General features: G+C 38.6%; 1 protein-coding gene across 2 annotated transcripts in view; it reads left to right on the top strand.

Annotated features, from left to right (window-relative positions):
* SLC6A11 (solute carrier family 6 member 11) overlaps positions 1-19,408 on the top strand; it is a 95,715-nt gene that overhangs the window by 15,066 nt on the left and 61,241 nt on the right. For both annotated transcript variants that reach the window (XM_063411432.1, XM_063411433.1), the window contains exon 6: positions 11,073-11,205. In XM_063411432.1, coding sequence (XP_063267502.1) covers positions 11,073-11,205 — 133 coding nt within the window. The remainder of the gene's footprint in view (positions 1-11,072; positions 11,206-19,408) is intronic.

Here is a 19,408-nt window from a genome sequence, read left to right as displayed (position 1 = left end):
AATGGGGCTGAGCCAGGAATGATTCATTCTGTTTTGTGTAATTCACACTGGATCTTCTGGAAGGAGTAAATATTTCAGAATAATGCTGTACCTGAGGGATTCTCGCTAATGTGGCCACTGGGAATTGTCTGTGTGCTTTGAGAAACAAGCCAAGAATGGAAGGAATTGGATTTCCAGAAGTGAAGTCTCACACTTTAAAGAATTTCCAATAAATTTCTCTTAATCTGTAACCCATGGATTTTCTCCTAAAAGCTGAACTACTTCTTTCTAATCCTTGGGCACTGATTGGGAGTGCACAAGGACATCCAGCAATATCTTTCAAGGACCATTTTTAGAAAACTTTGGGTATATTTCCTATTTTAGAATTTCCATGAAACCTTCAAAAGAGAGGTTTGGACACTGTAACTCTTGTTTTGGATATTCCAGAAAAGCCAAAGTGTCAGTTTATGTCAACTTGCAGGGAGAGTTTGGCATCCAGACTCTCTCTCTCTTGATTTTAAACACTTTTGGTGACTAAATCTGCAAAAACCCCACTGGGATTTGTTTACTTAGCAGTTGTAGCTGTGTTTGTCCTGGAGGTGTTTCAGTGATTACCACATCACTGCCTGGGAAAGCACCTGGCACAGCCAGCCCGTGTGCAGCTTCCCAAAGAGCAGAACAAAGAGAGTCTAGAAGGAATAATTTCTTTTTGAGGCACTGCCTCTGTCAGGGGTTTGCTCTCTGCAGGGTGTTCCTGCTGTCACCGTGCCCCTCCTGGCCCTGCCATTGTCACAGCTCCTCAGGGCAGCCACACAAAGCAGTGCCCAGAGCATCTCTGCTCCTCTCCTGCTAATCCACACTGGGAATTTGGGTGGAAGCAAGGTCAGAACCAATTTAATGCAGCCTGGGTCGTGTCCTGCTGGATCCTGCCACTGACTCAGTGCGTGCTCTGTGCAGGGCAGGAGAGGGTCCAGCCCTGGCACAGCCCTGGGAGGAGCTGGAGCTGCTGGGAGAGCCCAGAGGAGGCTCCAGGATGATCCCAGGGATGGAGCAGGAAAGGCTGGGATTGTTCACCTGGAGAGGAGAAGCTTTGGGGTGACCTCAGGGTGGCCTTGCAGGGCCTGCAGGGGCTGCAGGAAAGATGAAGAGAGAATTTCATGTGATGGGACAAGGGGGAACAGCTCCAAACTGATAGAGAGAGGGTTCAGATTGGGAATTAGGAAGGAATCTTCCCTGGGAGGGTGGGCAGGCCCTGGCACAGGGTGCCCAGAGCAGCTGTGGCTGCCCCTGCATCCCTGGCAGTGCCCAAGGCCAGGCTGGACAGGGTTGGAGCAGCCTGGCACAGTGGGAGGTGTCCCTGCCATGGCAGGGGTGGCACTGGGTGATTTTTAAGGTCCCTTCCAACTCAAATCTTTCTGATTCCGTGCTGCTCTGGGGCTAAAACTGATAAAGGTTATCACTGCTCAAATATGTGTTCTCTCCCTGGAAAAGGGAGAGGTCTCCCACACATTTTTGCTCACGTCCCTCATCAGAGGTATGTGATCATTTAACTATTACTGTTTGTTTATGCAACGAAACTCAAAAAGTCTCCAATTTGACAGTTATCTTTTACAGTCCTGTAATGTATAGAAGAGGATATTTAAGTGTTAAAGACGAAAAATGTTTCCCAGCTTTGATATTTCGAGGACATAAGAATATTCTACACCCATTCTCTAAGACAATATTGCACCATTCTTTACATTTTCAATGTCAAAAGATAATGAACCACATGAGACAAGAAAAATCTTGCAAACCAGTATGAGAAATGCAATAATGAATTGACTGAAGAATTAAACCCACTCTTTTTTGGGTTCATTTTATTGAAGGATAGTTTTTCTTTTTATTTTGATCCATATAAAATACGTTTATCTTAAGTAAAGAAATCTCTGTCTTTGAGAATTTCACAAAGTAAACTGCCAGCCTTTTGGTTTCACACCTTTATATTTAGCATTCAGCATAGATTTTTTTCAAGTTTATCAGTTTCATTTTCCAAAGTTATCATGGAAGTAGATAAGGCAGTGGAGAATATCTCAAACCCTTAATATCTTGTGTACTCTGGTTCTTTCAAAACAACTTGTTCCTTCTCAGCTGTTTCTTTTCCACCTTGGAGTTACGCAGTCTGGATGCACGGACCTGCCTCTCCCAAATTAGACAGCAATTAACTCAATCAGACAGGAAATGTTTCACCTTCCTGACAGGTACTTTGGCATGGGAAAGCTCCTGGCACTTCAAGCATCCACAGAGGATTCTGGTGCACGGAATTGGAATAATGAATTTTCAGACCTCAGTGATATCTGCTCGAGTGTTTGAGTCAGAGGCTGGGTATTTGCACAGGATGCCTGCACACACTTGGATAGGAAATACATTTATTTTCAATTAATGAAAGAACATTAATTGCATCAAGCGCAATGAAAGAAAGACTTTTAGTTTAGAAAACACATCTTTAGACAGAAACTTAAACTCACTTTCACAGAAAGAGAGGATGTCTGAAAGACCTCAGTCCTTTTCTCCTAACTGATGGGGAGTCTGTGCAGCCCTCAGGCGGGTTATGATTTTGAAGATGATGAGGTTCACAAGGTGAATACGGGCTGGGTTTGACAACTGCAGGGATAAAAGTGCACCAAAATATAAAAGATAAAGGGCTCTGTGCAGGGGCACTGCTCAGTGGCAAGGTTTTGTTGTCCTTTCAGCCCCTCAGACGGCTCTGAGGGCAGAGTTTGGCCCAGGAGAAAAGGGAATTTTGCCCCCTGAGTTCCTGGCTGGACACATCCCCATGGACAGGGCACCTCAGGAGGCTCCTCTCCTTGGGTGCTGTGGGTTTTTTAAAGCCAAGTGTCTTGGAAACTGCTGCAAATCAAAGTGGGAGCACCAAGGGACCTTCCTCAAACAGATTGGAGCTGTTCCTCAGCTTCCCAAAAGACGAAATAAAACAAGAAATACCCCAGGACATTCCTTTCACCAATGTGTTGGCAGCTGTTAATCCTCTTCCTAGTCAAGAGCCTGCTCCTGCTCCTCACCTTTTATTAAAGATGCTCTCTCCCAGGAAAACCCAGTGTTCCCATAGCCAGCAAACAGTGAGCAAGCTTTCACAATGTTTATTTTCAAATTTGGGTGGAAAAGTTGCTGGAAGTGATCTCCTAACATTCCCTTCTCTGACAATTCCAACAACAGAAGAATTCCTCTCTTCCTCTCAGAATTCTTCAATTCTTCCTTGCAGATGCATCGAGGCACCAAACTGAAATGTGTTTTAGTGCTTTCTCAAACAAATTAGTCCCATTTTCAGTAGGTATCTCATACTTGTGGCAATCATCTCCAGTGGGATTTTATCTGTGCAGGGATGTGAACTGAGAGAACAGAGGTGACCCTTGGCAAAGGGGTGTCTCTGGCATGTGGGGAGCACAAGGTCCTTGTGTGAGGTTTAATTTCTTCCTGAGTTTATTATTTCATGTGTCCTGAAAATATGCTGAATTTTTTCTTCATATTGTTCCTGACTATTCATTTTTATTTTCTTTTTAATCCACATTTATATTAGATTCAAGTGACATTTAGGCCAGGTTTACAAAATGTATTACTCGTAGAATTAAAAGACACTGTAGTAATTTTGTCATGATTTTGTTCAGCCCAGCTGCACAAACTCTTGTGACCAAACCTCAGCGTTTCTGACAGCCACCCTTTGGAGATGTGCCCTATCATTCCACCCAAATTTATCTTCTTTGTTTCCAGATTCCTGGAACTGTCACCACTTTTATTCTGTGTTATTTACAGCAAGAAATGTAAGAATCTTCACTAACATTTAGCCAATTAACTTGTGTGGTGATGAAACCTTCAAGCACAGTGTGAGACACCACAAATCCACTCTGGCTGGGGTTTAATATTCTACTTACAAGCAAGATATGCTGTGGACAATTAACTCTTTGCTCCTACTGAATTAAAACCTTGCCCTGGTTTGAATTAACCTTTGATTCCAAACTCCCTCCCCATGGCAGTGGAGTTTGTTTCCCTCAGGACTCTGCTCAAGAAGCTCAAATGCCAATCCAGGCTCTGGGTGGGTTCAAGGGGCTGAAGTGCTGAGTATTTTTAAATACAAAATAAAGTAACAAAACAACCCCCCTGAAATAGCTACAACAGCAAAACAGGCTCCATACCTACAATAAATACTTTCAAACTCTCATCAGTAATTAATGATTCGTGTCTTCGGTGCAGGACAAATCCTTCTCACAGTGAAGTTTCACACAGCCTGAAGTTGTTGCCAGCAAATTCTGTTTAAATGGCTGGTACCAAGCAGGGCTTGATGTTCTGCAGTAATTCAAATCCTTACCTGCAGTGGGCTCCCAGCTCTTGGGCTTTTATCCATCAAGGAACGTTGTTGGTACTCATTTCTTCAAATAAAGAAGTGGCAGCAGTAAATTTGAGTGAGAAAGAGTCAAGACAACTCAATAAAATATCTGTTATTCCTCACTGGATTTCAAGGGGTTTTAAAGATGCTCAGCTTCCACAAGGCTCGATATAGAGGGTAAAATGATTTATTTCTTTTCACCCGAGTGTGATGCAAAGCAGCTGAGCTGTAGATTGACCACAGAACTTTTCTTCAAGGGTTTGCTCCTTCAAATCAGAGAGGAGCACCTCGAGTGCTGATTTTTCTCTTGTTTCTGTATTCTGTGCATGAAGAGTTGAGAAGAACAAGGCAGTGCAGGGCTCTTGCAGGTAAGAGAAGGGGAGGGAGGGCTAGAGGAAGCTACAGAACCTTTTTTCTGGTTGTTTTTAATCATTTACGGCAGCTTTTAGGTAGAAGCTGCTTTGAGGAGCAAAGAGCTGACCCCTGAATACATCAACCTCCCTTCTCAGACACGGGATTTTCAAAATGCTTCCCCTTTGCCTATTATTTCAGTTGAATAATAAAAGAAAAGGGGTAGATATGACTCAACTGATGCTTTGTGAGAAGAATTTCCTATTCTGGTTGTTCCCTCCTATCCAAACTTCAGGCAGTGCTGCTGTTCCAGGCGGTTCCAGCAGGAATTTGGGTTTGGCTTTGGGGAGAGCTGAGAGGGATTTCCCTGCCGCCCTCTGGGCAGGACTTTCCCCTCCTCGGCTCCGTTCTTTGCACTTATTTCGTGTTTTATTTCAATTATCGCTTCTGCACTTGTTGCTGCTGCCTTTCGGAGGGAAACACCAGCCCTTTGTTGTGCTGGAACAAAGGCAATCCAAAGCACTTCAGGGCAATTAAATCCTCATTATGGGGCTGACAGCTCCCTTGATTGGCACCACGCGTCTGTTTTAAATAGGACCCGCAGGGATAATTAATTGTGGCGAGCCCATTAATTTGCCATTTGCTCTGTATAACACTTTACAAAAGAATCCGGGAGTCCCGGGTGGGTTGAGGAGCTGTCTCCGCTCTTTGGGGCTTCCCAGAGCACCCAGAAAACTCTGAATTTTCACTTTCTGCTCCCAGGAATTGCTGGCTTCTAATAATCTTCCTCTCAAGCCCTCATTAAAAATTATGTTCTTAAGGCAAAGGCATCTTTTGGTGTGTGAGATATTTCAATCATGCGAGAGAACATTTATTTATGAAGCTGTTTTGTGGATAGGGAAGAACAGTGTAGGAACTGAAGTGACTTGCACGCCCATTTTGGAAAAGAAACCTTACCCATGTACATAATAAATGTAAATAAATGTACCCATGTACATAAATAAATCCAAATCCAGTGTGATTAAAACATAAGGGTTGTTTTTTTCATTATTATTTTACTGTGAAAATATAGCTAAAAGAAAAAGGTTTCCACTTCACTATTATTGTGGCCCAAACATAAATAGTTTGTCTCTGTTTTCATCTTAACATTTTACTATTTTAAAAGGCCTTTTATTATTTTTTGCCCTATTTTTTTTTTTATCATATTATGCCAATTTTTGTCTTGGTTCTCTTGCAACTCATTCCTCTTCTGCATGACCTAAGAATTCAAGGATTTTGATTTGGGTTTGGAATGAGAATTTGTAAGGAGGGTGGACTTTATCCCAGCTAAAATTCCACGTTCATCTGTCAAACTTCTCAGAAGAACTTGAATTTTAACACTCTATTTCATCACCTCTCCGTGTAATTATCTCTCAGTGCTGATGCTTGCAGGTATCAATTATGTCCTTCCTCTTCTTGATTAAAATAACCCTTCATTAAAAGCCACCTCTCCTCATTTGGATGCATTTTGATGACAGAACTTGAGGCACTTTGCAGGGCTTGGCTCACTGAGGGGGCTCCAGGTTGGATCCCTTCTCTCCTGAGTTAGCTGGGGCTGGATTTGAAGAATAAGGATTTGAAGAATAAAGTTTTGAAGAATAAGGATTTGAAGAATAACGTTTTGAAGAATAAGGATTTGAAGAATTAAGCCAATTCCTGGATGGAGAGGAAATGTGGATGAGGTGGCAGCAATTTTACATTTAAGCAGAAAATACTCCAAAAGTTTCTGTTGACTTCCTGCCCCTCATTTTTTTTATTTTTATTTTTTTCCACTGGGAAGATCTGCCTTTATTAATAGGGAAATATGGAGATAAATGCTGGGGTTTGGAGTTAATTGTGATTTTTCTTTCCCCTGTTAATTCTGTCATTCCCCAGCTAAAGAGGGGATTTTAAAGACATTTTCTGAGTGGTTGCATGCACCAGGAGCAGCAGCTGCAGCTCTGGAGGGGTTAAACCTGCCCAGGTGCTGCTGCAGCTCTGCAGGCACCTGCAAACTCTGGCCATGCCTCAATATTCCCATTTTCTGCTGTGTCACCTCCAGCCTCCCACTCCATCCCTACAGGAATTCCCCTTCCTCCTCACCTGCTGCGGGTGACATTAGAGCAGATCCCTCCTTTTTTCATTTTTAAATTTAATTTTATTTCATTTAAACATTCATATTTCATATAAACATTATATTTTCCATATAAATATTCTCTATCATTTAACTATTATATTTTATTGGCTGGAATGACAGAGTCAGATTTTATATCCCTGAATTTATTGTCTTGGACAATAACTGAGCCAAATACAAAAGGAAGAATTGTTTTATATATTTAACTGTAGTTTGCTTGGTTTAAATTTAATACTTCACCTTTCTACTAAATTGCAATTCAATTATGTGTATACCTGTGTAGATATTAATTATATAATCAATGGAAACCAGTGAAAATCCATGAATTTGTTTCCAGCCACAATGTGGAGGGAGAGGAGTACAAGCCTGAGGCTGTAATAATTTATAATTTATAATTTATAATTTATATTAACTTCAAATACAGATTTCAAGGAAATCTCTGTTCAGGATAGTTTATTTCAGGTCGAGTATTAAAAACTTTTATGTGAATGTCTTGATGTGTGCATCTGTTGCTTCAAAATGTTGAGGTTTTGAAAAGAAATATTTTTATGTTATAATTCCAATTACAAAAGGAAATCCATGAAAATTATGGTTAACAGGTAAAAATAAAGGTTAGAATTTTTTTGGGAAAATCAATCAAATTGAACAAAAACATTTATTTAGGATGTGTTTTATTTTTGGCTCATATTTGTTGGTAACTGATTCAAATAATTCCTTTGACTTTAAGAAAAGTTGTTTTAAAATTAAATTTTTGTCGCTGATCTGGCAAAGTGAAACATTTGTTCATTTATAGCCAGATATAAAACACTTGAATTATTTGGATTTTTTCTTTTGTCTTCCTTTCTACCTTAGCTCAGAGTATTTTCAGTAATTGAATCAAATTAATTTGGTTTTAACCCATGGTTTCACAAGTAATGCTGGTTTTCTTCAATATTATCTTTTTTTTGGTAATTAATTTGGTTTTATCCCAGTATTTCACATGTAGTGCTGGTTTTCTTCAGTATTATAACTTATTTTGTAATTAATTCAGTTTTATCCTGATTTTTCACATGTAATGCAGGTTTTTATTCAGTATCACTACCTTTTTTCGTAATTAATTTAATTTCATTCCAATATTTCACCTGCAGTGCTGTTTTAGCTCAATATTACAATTTTTTCCATAATTAATCCAATTTTATCCTGGTTTTCCACACGTAATGGTGGTTTTCTTCAATATTATCATCTTTTTTTGTAATTAATTCACTTTTATCCCAGTATTTCACACGCAATGCTATTTTACCTCAATATTATATTTTTTCTGCAATGAATTCAGTTGTATCCCAGTTTTCCACCTGCAGTGCTCTTTTAGCTCAATATTACAAATTTTTCCATAATTAATCTAATTTTATACTGGTTTTCCACATGTAATGCTGTTTCCTTCAATACTATCATCTCTTTTTTTTTGTAATTAATTCAGATTCATGCCAGTATTTCACCTGCAGTGCTCTTTTAGCTCAAAATTATAAATTTTTCAAAATTAATGCATTTTTATCCTGGTTTTCCACCTTTAATGCTGTTTTCTTCAATATTATAATTTTTTTTTGTAATTAATTCAGTTTTATCCCAGTATTTTAGCTGCAGTGCTCTTTTAGCTCAATGTTACAAATTTTTCCATAATTAATCCAATTTTATCCTGTTTTTTCACACGCAATGCTGGTTTTCATCAATATTATCATCTTTTTTTTTGTAATTAGTTTAGTTTTATCCCAGTATTTCACCTGTTATAGTTCAATATTATAATTTTTTTTTGTAATTAATTCAGTTTTATCCCAGTATTCCACCTACAGCCCTGTTATACCTCAATATTATATTTTTTTCTGTAATTAATCTAATTTTATCCTGGTTTTCCACCTGTAATGCTGTTTCCTTCAATGCTATCATCTCTTTTTCTGCAATTAATTCAGTTTTATCCCAGTATCTCACCTGCAGTGCTCTTTTAGCTCAATATTACAAATTTTTCCATAATTAATACAATTTTATCCTGTTTTTTCACACGTAATGGTGGTTTTCTTCAATATTATCATCTTTATTTTGTAATTAATTCAGTTTTATCCCAGTATTCCACCTGCAGTTCACTTTTAGCTCAATATTACAAATTTTTCCATAATTAATCCAATTTTATCCTGTTTTTTCACACGCAATGCTGGTTTTCATCAATATTATCATCTTTATTTTGTAATTAATTCAGTTTTATCCCAGTATTCCACTTGCAGTCCTGTTATACCTCAATATTACAAATTTTTCCGTAATTAATCCAGTTTTATCCCGGTTTTCCACACGTAATGCTGTTTTCTTCAACATTATCATCTTTTTTTTGTAATTAATTTGGTTTTATCCCAGTATTTCACCTGCAATGCTGTTTTAGCTCAATATTATTTTCTTTTTTAATTAATTCAGTTTCATCCCAGTATTTCACCTGCAGTGCTCTTTTAGCTCAATATTACAAATTTTTCTGTAATTAATCCAATTTTGTCCTGTTTTTTCACACACAGTGCTGGTTTTCATCAATGCTATCATCTCTTTTTCTGCAATTAATTCAGTTTTATCCCAGTATCTCACCTGCAGTGCTCTTTTAGCTCAATATTACAAATTTTTCTGTAATTAATACAATTTTATCCTGTTTTTTCACACGTAATGGTGGTTTTCTTCAATATTACCATCTTTTTTTTGTAATTAATTCAGTCTCATCCCAGTATTTCACCTGCAGTTCACTTTTAGCTCAATATTACAAATTTTTCCGTAATTAATCCAATTTTATCCTGTTTTTTCACACGCAATGCTGGTTTTCATCAATATTATCATCTTTATTTTGTAATTAATTCAGTTTTATCCCAGTATTCCACCTGCAGTCCTGTTATACCTCAATAATATAATTTTTTTTTTGTAAATAATTCAGTCTCATCCCAGTATTCCACCTGCAGTGCTGTTTTACCTCAATATTACAAATTTTTCCGTAATTAATCCAGTTTTATCCCGGTTTTCCACACGTAATGCTGTTTTCTTCAACATTATCATCTTTTTTTTGTAATTAATTTGGTTTTATCCCAGTATTTCACCTGCAATGCTGTTTTAGCTCAATATTACAAATTTTTCCGTAATTAATCCAATTTTATCCTGTTTTTTCACACGTGATACTGGTTTTCATCAATATTATCATCTTTTTTTTGTAAATAATTCAGTTTTATCCCAGTATTCCATCTGCAGTCCTGTTATATCTCAATATTATAATTTTTTTTTGTAAATAATTCAGTTTTATCCCAGTACTCCACCTGCAGCCCTGTTTTACCTCAATATTATAATTTTTTCCGTAATTAATCCAATTTTATCCTGTTTTTTCACACTCAATGCTGGTTTTCATCAATATTATCATCTTTATTTTGTAATTAATTCAGTTTTATCCCAGTATTCCACCTGCAGTCCTGTTATACCTCAATATTATAATTTTTTTTGTAAATAATTCAGTTTTATCCCAGTATTCCACCTGCAGTTCACTTTTACCTCAATATTACAAATTTTTCCGTAATTAATCCAGTTTTATCCCGGTTTTCCACACGTAATGCTGTTTTCTTCAACATTATCATCTTTTTTTTGTAATTAATTTGGTTTTATCCCAGTATTTCACCTGCAATGCTGCTTTAGCTCAATATTATTTTCTTTTTTAATTAATTCAGTTTCATCCCAGTATTTCACCTGCAGTGCTCTTTTAGCTCAATATTACAAAATTTTCCATAATTAATCCAATTTTATCCTGGTTTTCCACATGTAGTTCTGTTTTCATCAATGCTATCATCTCTTTTTTTGTAATTAATTCAGTTTTATCCCAGTACTCCACCTGCAGTCCTGTTTTACCTCAATATGATAATTTTTTTTTGTAATTAATCCAACTTTATCCTGTTTTTTCACACGCAATGCTGGTTTTCATCAATATTATCATCTTTATTTTGTAAATAATTAAGTTTTATCCCAGTATTCCACCTGCAGTTCACTTTTAGCTCAATATTACAAATTTTTCCGTAATTAATCCAATTTTATCCTGTTTTTTCACACGCAATGCTGGTTTTCATCAGTATTATCATCTTTATTTTGTAAATAATTCAGTTTTATCCCAGTATTTCACACACAATGCTGTTTTACCTCAATATTATAATTTTTTCCCCTCTTTTTTTCCCACGGAAGGCGACGGGTGCTGGCGATTTCGGCCGGGATTGAGCACATGGGGAACCTGCGCTGGGAGCTGGCGCTGTGTCTCCTGGCTGCCTGGACCATCTGCTACTTCTGCATCTGGAAAGGGACCAAATCCACCGGAAAGGTGAGCCTGGAATTCCTTCCAGCAGCTGGAACGTGGCTGATTTCCATCAGAACAGGAGAATTTCATATTGCACCTGTATAAACAGCAAAATTAATTGTAATTAAGAGTTGTTTGCGGTTTTTTGTTCCTGTTGGTTTCGTGATTTGCTTTTTCCATCATTCTCTTAGGTGAGGCTGGGTGGTTTTGTTTCATTTTTGTTAATTTAGCAATTAATTAATTAGCTTTGCTGGCCAGTCCTTGAACTCTGAAATCACGCTGTGCTGATTTCCATCCACAAATTCTGCAAAATTTGGATTTTGCCCCGAACTGTCAGGAGTCAAAACTCTCAGTCCCACAAAAGAGCCACTGTGTGTCAAAACCCTCAGTGGCTCTTTTTTGGGACTGAGAGTTTTGACACACAGAAAAAGAGAATTTAGAAATGCAGATTGACCACCGAGAGCAGAAATAATGAAAGCACTCAGAGAGGGACCAAGATGGGCATATCACGGGGAAAAATAAAATATATTTAGCATTTTTTGAGTGAATGGCACTCAATAATGGGAGCAGGGAGAGGAAGCCATGGGGTGAGGGAGGAGCTGCCCCTGGAGTGGAGTCAGACACAGCTCTGAGTAGAATTTATGAATAATCAACAACACTGAGAGAGGAAAAGAGCCACAAATCTGGAGGGAGGATCTAAAAAAAGCACTGGTTTGTCATGTTGGAACTAAAGGAAACCAGGAACAAAATTGGTGCATTGGAACATTTAATTTTCAATTGTTTCTTGCACAGTTTGGGTTGTGCTTGGGTTTCTTTTTTTGTTTCTGTTTTAGTGATTTCTGCTTATAAATGAAATATTTGAAACGTAATGGATTTTTTAAATTTAGAAAGAGCCAGAGTGAAGTTTTCCAGCCGTGCCAGCTGCACACATCTCTCAGATATGAACATTTTGACATCTCTCAGATCTGAACATTTTGACATCTCTCAGATATGAACATTTTGACATCTCTCAGATATGAACATTTTGTCATCTCTCAGATATGAACATTTTGAAATCTCTCAGATATGAACATTTTGGCTGCTCCTGGTTGCTGGTTCTGGGTGTGTTTGCCAACGGTACCGCTCCATCCGTGGCTGCGCTTCCCATTCCGCGGCGATTGAAAATGCTGAGAAATGCTGTCCAGGGATGGGGAGAGAATGGATGGTTTAGAGGAGGGAGAGGAGGGGAAAACAATCCTAAAGAATGTGGGGAAGCCCCAGTGATGGAAGGGAATGACGGGGTAAATGTGTCTTTGACGCGGGCGCTCCAGGGAGCGCGCGAGCGCTTTGGACTTGTCTGAGGGGCTGCAGCTGCCGGGCAAGAATCGAAACTGAGCAAAACTGATTTTTTTCTCTCAGTCAGAAGGGTTGTGTGAGGATGGGGATGGATTCTGGCGTGGTTTAATCTGCCCCAGGGCCGCAGGGAGGCTCCGTGGCTGCGCGTGCACGCGAGGCTGGGCCAAAGGCGCTCGCAGGAAGGGCAGCAGGACCAGCCTGGGCTCACCAGGGGCTGAGGTGACTTTGGAGAGGGTTTATTTTAGATTTCTGGAGTTTACAGCCAGCATTTTATTGTTCTTCCATTCCATCTGTTTATCCCATTTCCCCAGAGCAGATCTTGTGCTTTCATTGAAGGTGGATAACCCACCTGACCTTTTTGGTTTTGCTTTTTCTGATAGCTTAGCTAAACCCCCAGCTTTAGGTAGGTGGAATAAATTGATTTTATTGCAGTGTGATTGCGATAACCACCTCTCTGATGGGGTCAGCCTGGGAAAGAACAGCCTGTCTTGGGCACATGAATTGGGATAATAAACTTTTCAACAAGCAGATATAACTTCTGGTCTTGCAACAGAAGTCAAAGAAAAGGGAATTAATACCCAATAATCCTCTTTGTAGGCCTCGAGCGTCAAACATTTATTTCAGGGTTCTGTAGAGGCAGACTCATGATAGATTTACCCCATTTAAATCAGTTTGCCATGAGCAGCTGTTCTGTTTCCAGAATCCCGAGGAGTTCCTCAGGACTGGTAAATGCCCACATTTTTCAGGGTATTCCCAAATCTGCCTTTCCAGAGGGTCCCTGGCTCTCAGTGAGGATCTGTCCTGGCCAATATTGATTATTTCTTTTTCCAGCTCTGTCTCTGCAGAACAGGTTATTTTTCATTTACTGTTTATTAATTTGTTAATTTGCTCTTCATTCAATATTCTTCCACTCGCCCCTTTTTCCAGCCTGGTCTCTGGAAATCTGGGCCAAGGCACTGCCCTCGCAGAGCAGCAAGAACAGCACTCAGGTGTTGGGTTTGCTACAAAGGCATTAAATGTTCTGAAATATAAATGATGTAGCAGATTTCCAGGCTGAGGTTTCCATTTCAAATCTAATGCCATTTCTAAAATTCATGTTCAAGCTCATCCATAAGCCTTCCCACTAAATTGAATTAATTACATGCTCATTTCCAGGAAACATTTAAAATTGACTTCTGGGCTTTTTATTATAATAATATAACAGCCTGTTAAATTTATGATATACTTTAAGTGGATTGAATAATTTCAATGAAAAAATGCATTTATTCAAAGAAAAAACTTCTTGAAATTTTATCACCTTTGAAACTTTTTCAGAGGGAGGTGTCTGTGGGACAGGAGAGGGAGAGAAAGAGGACAGGGGAAAACAGAGGTGGAAGGAGAAGGTGAGGAGAGGCTTCCTCTCCACATTCTTGTGCCTTGTGAAATATTCAGGAGGTTGGTTCACCCTTTTCCTCTTTTTTACTCTGCATTCTAATGCATGGTGAAAAGAGAATCCAAGCCTTAAAAGCTGTTATAAAATAACTCCATCATTCTCCAACCAGCACTACCCCAGATCATGAATGTTTAATATTTCAGGATATTAAATATATTAAGACCAACATAAAGGTTAACTCCAGAGGAAGTGCTTATTACACTGTTAACAGGATGTTCCAAACTTTTCCATTACTGTTCCTGAAATTCATCACTGTCTCACAAAGCATTTCCATTTCCCATTCCAGCAGATGTGAAATAGCAGAATAAATCCAGGTGATTCTGGCAGCTTTCAGGTGAAATGGATTTGTGCCCTTTCAGACGTTCTTGTCCTTAATTATTCAAGTTTTTCTTGCCCTGCATTATCCAATCTTAGATCTGGAGATATTTGCGTGACAGCTTGCATATTTTAAATGTTGCAAATATGCAAAAGGCAGGATCTCTCAACGAGAAACTCAGAATCAGAGGGAGAAAAACATGGCAATGCAGTGTCACCATAATTTGATGTGTATTTGGAAACTTGCTTGATAACATCTGATCTCCATCTCACGGGGAAGAGCTCTCAGTAGCTGAGATCAAATGCTTCCAAAGATGAGGTAAGAACTGTCTAGAAGACTGAAGAAAGTTAATTATTTTAACATTTAAATTGTCATTCCAGTCTCCGATCATTAGATTTGGTTCAGTATCTGATTTTTCCAAAACACTGTTGATTTCTGGGTATGACAATTCTGAGTTTTTCTATAATGTACATAGAGCTGCTGAGTCTTCCTCATTTTTTGATCTCCCTATTTCATTAATGAAATCTTCAGGTAGAAGGGAACCTGTTCTTTCAGGGATCTTGATTATCCATTTATTAAATTAACTAAATGTCCTTGTGCTTTAAACTTGGAGACACCAGTAGCTGCCAACGTATTTTTCCCAAGTTACTTGCTGAAGGCAGTAACCCTAATATTTTTATTTTTATTTTTTATTTTTGTGGGAGTTTCTGCACACAAAGGATTGCACTGAGCTCAGTCGTGTCTGGCTGCAGCTTCTGCCCCATTTCTTTGGAAGGGAGGAGCCTGCTGGACTCAGAGTGATACAAAAGCATTTTAAGTCTTTTTTCCTGCTCTTTCTTAAGTTTTAATCCCTGTCTTGTGCTGGTATTTCTAGTCTGAAACCCTGGCAGGGACTGGGATTGATAAAACTGTAAAGGTTGGGATGGATCTGGGAATGTCTCTGGTGAAGATTTTTGGTTCAAGGACGTTCAGCACTGAACTTGGAGCTGAGGTTTTGGTGTTTGGCTGCATCTCAGAATCCTCCAAGGTCAGGGATTGTCATGTCTTGGGAAAACCTCTTCCAGTGCTTAACTTCCCTCCTGATATGAGTCCTTAATCAATGATTTCCTACGTGTTGGTTCATTACAATATTTAATTTTGTTAATAAATTGTTCCTTCTTTTATTACCTTGTTACATTTCTGTTACCCAGCCCAGATCAAAGCCCATTTTTTGTATCATCAGTGTCACCAGAGAACGTGAAGTTTGAGTGTCTCTAATTATTGATTCAAAAAGACTTCTGTATTAATAATCTAAATTAATAGACTCAAGTTCAAAACTAATCCAGCTTTCCTGCCTGGACATCTTGAGTGGGAATGAGAGCTAATCAGCACTGATGTGCTTCAGAATTTTGTGCTGTAGATGAGGAGAAGTTGAATCAAAAGTATTTAAACCCCCCCCAGTCCTGTTATCATTTTTAATTTATTGAGATTAGAACATTTTTCCCCACCCACAGCACATTAATTAAACTGTAGATGAGGTTTTGTCACGTTATGACTCAACACCAAAGGAGCATTTTTTGATGTGAAGTGTTAAAAGAATATTCTTCCTCCAGGATTTTATTGAGTATTAGAATTTCCCTCTGATTGTGTGAACACTGAGACCAATTCTCTCTCATGTTTGGAGTCTTTTTGAGCTGTTCCTGTTAACATCATGAAAATATTCTTTTGCCAGAGCTGCACTCAAATAGTTCTTGCACAGTAATTTTTACTTCTCCACTAGTTACTGGTTAATAAGTGATGAGAAATCCTTCTCATTGTGCAGAACCAGCTGCAAGAGAGAAAAACCTCACAGGAATCCATTCTTCAACATTTTCTGGAGCTACTCTACATACCATAATCACTGAACATTATTCTGATTCTGACTTCTGAATATTTTGAGACTTTCCTCCCCTTTGTGCTCAGCTCCCTGAATTTCCACTTGATGCTGACGTTGGAAGGTGCTGACTTTAGGCTGCCTCTCAATTTGATATATTTTATTTATAAATATTTATATATTTATAGATAGATATTTAATATTTATATATATTTATGCCCCAGGAGCAGAGGCTCCTAAATCCAGAGGGTGATGGTGAGAGGTGGGAGCAGGGCTGTTGTAGACCCAGAGTGAAGAGGCTGGGGGGTTACACCTCAAAGCTGTTGCTCTAAAAGAAACCTGCCTGGTTTTTCAGGTCAAAATCAAATTTGTGAATGTCTTGCCTGCTCTCATCAAGCTTTTGGTGATGTTGTGGCTCTGTCTGTCACTTTTTACCCCTCCCCACTCTGCAGATTCTCTGTTATCCACAGCCCAGAGAGCTCTGCTGGGAGCTTTGGCTGTGCTGCGTGAGGAAAAGCTCTGATGTGGCTCCTCTCTGTATAAACACGAGTTAAAGTGATTGATTAAATACTCCTGTGAGGCAAAAAAACCCCAAATTCTTGGTTGCATAGGATCTCCTTCATGACTTTTCACCTGGTTTATCACTGGGTATCCACTGCCTCTCAAATAAGACACTGCTCAGTGTTAAAAATAAGACGCTTGACACGGCCAATATATCAAGCAGCAATTTAATAATTAATTAATTAACATGGTAAAGTGTGAGCAAAAAGGCAGCGCTGGGTACAGTGGTAGGGGTTTTCCCTTCCAACTGCACACCCATTGCTGGATTTGATGGTATTTTATACATATTCATAAGCTTTCTCAGCAGTTTCCATTTCTAGTTTTAACGTCACAATTCAATACCTAACAGCCATAAATCTATAGATTGTCCTGTATAATTCTATAGACCATTGTGATCTATTCTGATATTTCAATACTCCAGGATGTACTTCCAGGATATGTTTTTCCAGGTGGTGGGATCTGGCTTCCAGATGTGGGGTCCCATCTCTATTTTCAAGTCCATCCATCTCCAATGCTGATGTCCAGTTTCCCTCTCCAGGAGCCATAAATCAGTGAGCTGAAGTCATATCTTCATGTCCAGGATGTTTTCCCACCTTGTGTGAGGCCTGAGCCCCCTCCTTATTTCCTTCTTTTGTCAAAAAAACCTTTTTGCACTCTAAAACTACAGTTTAAAATTCTTTAATACAAAGCAAGCTTCTAAAGTTATAATTAAAGCACACGTATTGCAGAATAGCTTGAGACTTATAATAGATAATTGCAAGCAAAAGATTTATTCAAAAACTTCCTTCCATGCTTTCCTCAGCTGTTTATTAGAACTCATCTTTATAACTGTCCCATGGCTGTGTTCCACCACTATGATTACACAGATTTTCTTCATTTCCCTGACACGAAACATAACTTTGTATTTCACATCAGTTTGCAGCTCATCGTTGCAAACCCTTAAAAATCACCTGGCAACATTTCTTGGTGGTTGTTGGATATAAACATAAAAGGATGAGGGGCTCTGATATTGTCCTTGTTTATTCATTATTCATTAAAGTGTTTCATTTTCTACCACAGCCCCACTGGAAAAGTTACAAACACCAGAGAAAAGCAGAGAACTTTTTTTTTCTCAAAGGAGCAACTCTGCTGCTGTAGCTACCACAAGAAGCAGATTTGGGGTTGAATATGTGCAAATGAGGTCATCATTTCTTGTTTTACTCTTTGGCTGTTGATTATTTTTTTCTCTTTTTCCTCTGATTGTTGCCTTAACCTGTAACGTTCTCCAAAATTTAAATTTAGGAAAATTAGTTAGATTCCCTTCAGACCCCCAGATATTTCCTTGTTTGAGCATTTAATTTAACCCTTAAATTTAGGAAAATTAGTTAGATTCCCTTCAGACTCCCAGATATTTCCTGATTTGAGCATTTAATTTAACCTTTACATTAAAAAAACTTAATCCTGTAAAGGCTGCTGAGTGCATTTAAAGCTGTGATCAGTCTGAGGGGTTTAAGATGAATTTTGTGAGGGAACTGGAGATGTGCAGAAAAGGAGGCTCAAGGAGGACCTTGCTGCTCTCTAAAATTCTCTGCTGCAGCTGGGTGGGGTCAGGCTGTGCCCCCAGGGACAGGATGAGAGGAGGTGGCCTCAGGTTTGGGTTGGATATCAGGAGAAATCTCTTCCCTGAAAAGGTGATCAGGCACAGTGGTTTAATCACCCTGCAAGTGCTCAAAGACACCTGCATGTGGCACTTGGGGACAGTGGTGGCTTTGGCACAGCTGGGTCAAGGTTGGTCTTTTCCAACCTGAATTATTCTGGGATTCTCTGAAATTCATCTTTTACCTGCACAGCTGCTGTCCTTTGCAGTGCTGCACCCTCCCTCACGTGTTAATTAGTGCCACTAATTAGTGATCACTTGGATTGCTGAGCTGAAGGCAGGGAAGGGCCAGTGAAGTGTCAGGAAACTTTTAGAAGTCTACATTTTATATATATTATATAATTAATTACATATAGTATATAATTATATAATTAATTATATAGATTATATAATTTATATATATTAATTATATCTGTCAAAAAACCAGAGGTGAGAGAGAACAGGTACAGCCTGTTTGCTGGGACACCTTGACATAGAATCCTATTGACAATAACAGAAAAAAAACCCTGAAAAGAGGATTTGACATTATTGTTCATCTGTGAATCACTGAAAACTGGACCATTTGTAATGAATAATTGAGGTGGCCAAGAAAACTTACTAAAATATCCTTAACTTACACTTTAAAAAGATGGAACTAAAGGTAGAGAGCCCTGGGTTTTTTTTTTCATTTTATGATGCTTTTGAGGACCACTTGTCCCAGGCTGCCATTCTGAATAATTCAATATAAAATACGCACCTGACCTGTTGGGAGAACAAATTAAACTCTACACCATGCACTACTAAAATAAATATTAAAAAAAAAATACATATAATACATAAAATATATAAATAATATAAATAAAATAAAGCTGGAACGGTAGTTAACTTTTGGTTAAATTTTACTTTTCATTTTGCTGTTGAGGAAAAATGTCCAGAATTTTTGTGAACAATTTAAAATGCGAAATGGGAGCTCCCAGGCCCTGCTGTCACCTCTCACTATTGAACTCCAAATATTCCCCCTTTAACTCTGTTTTTATAATTCTGCTCCCTCCTCCACCTGCATTTTCAGGGCAGGGGAGCAGGGGCTGGTTCCTGAGTGTTTCACTGCATATCCCC

The sequence above is a fragment of the Prinia subflava genome, chromosome 14 (genome assembly GCF_021018805.1).
Source record: "Prinia subflava isolate CZ2003 ecotype Zambia chromosome 14, Cam_Psub_1.2, whole genome shotgun sequence".
Taxonomy (NCBI): domain Eukaryota; kingdom Metazoa; phylum Chordata; class Aves; order Passeriformes; family Cisticolidae; genus Prinia; species Prinia subflava.
Note: the sequence above shows the minus strand (reverse complement) of the source record. Positions and strands in the feature narration are given on the sequence as shown.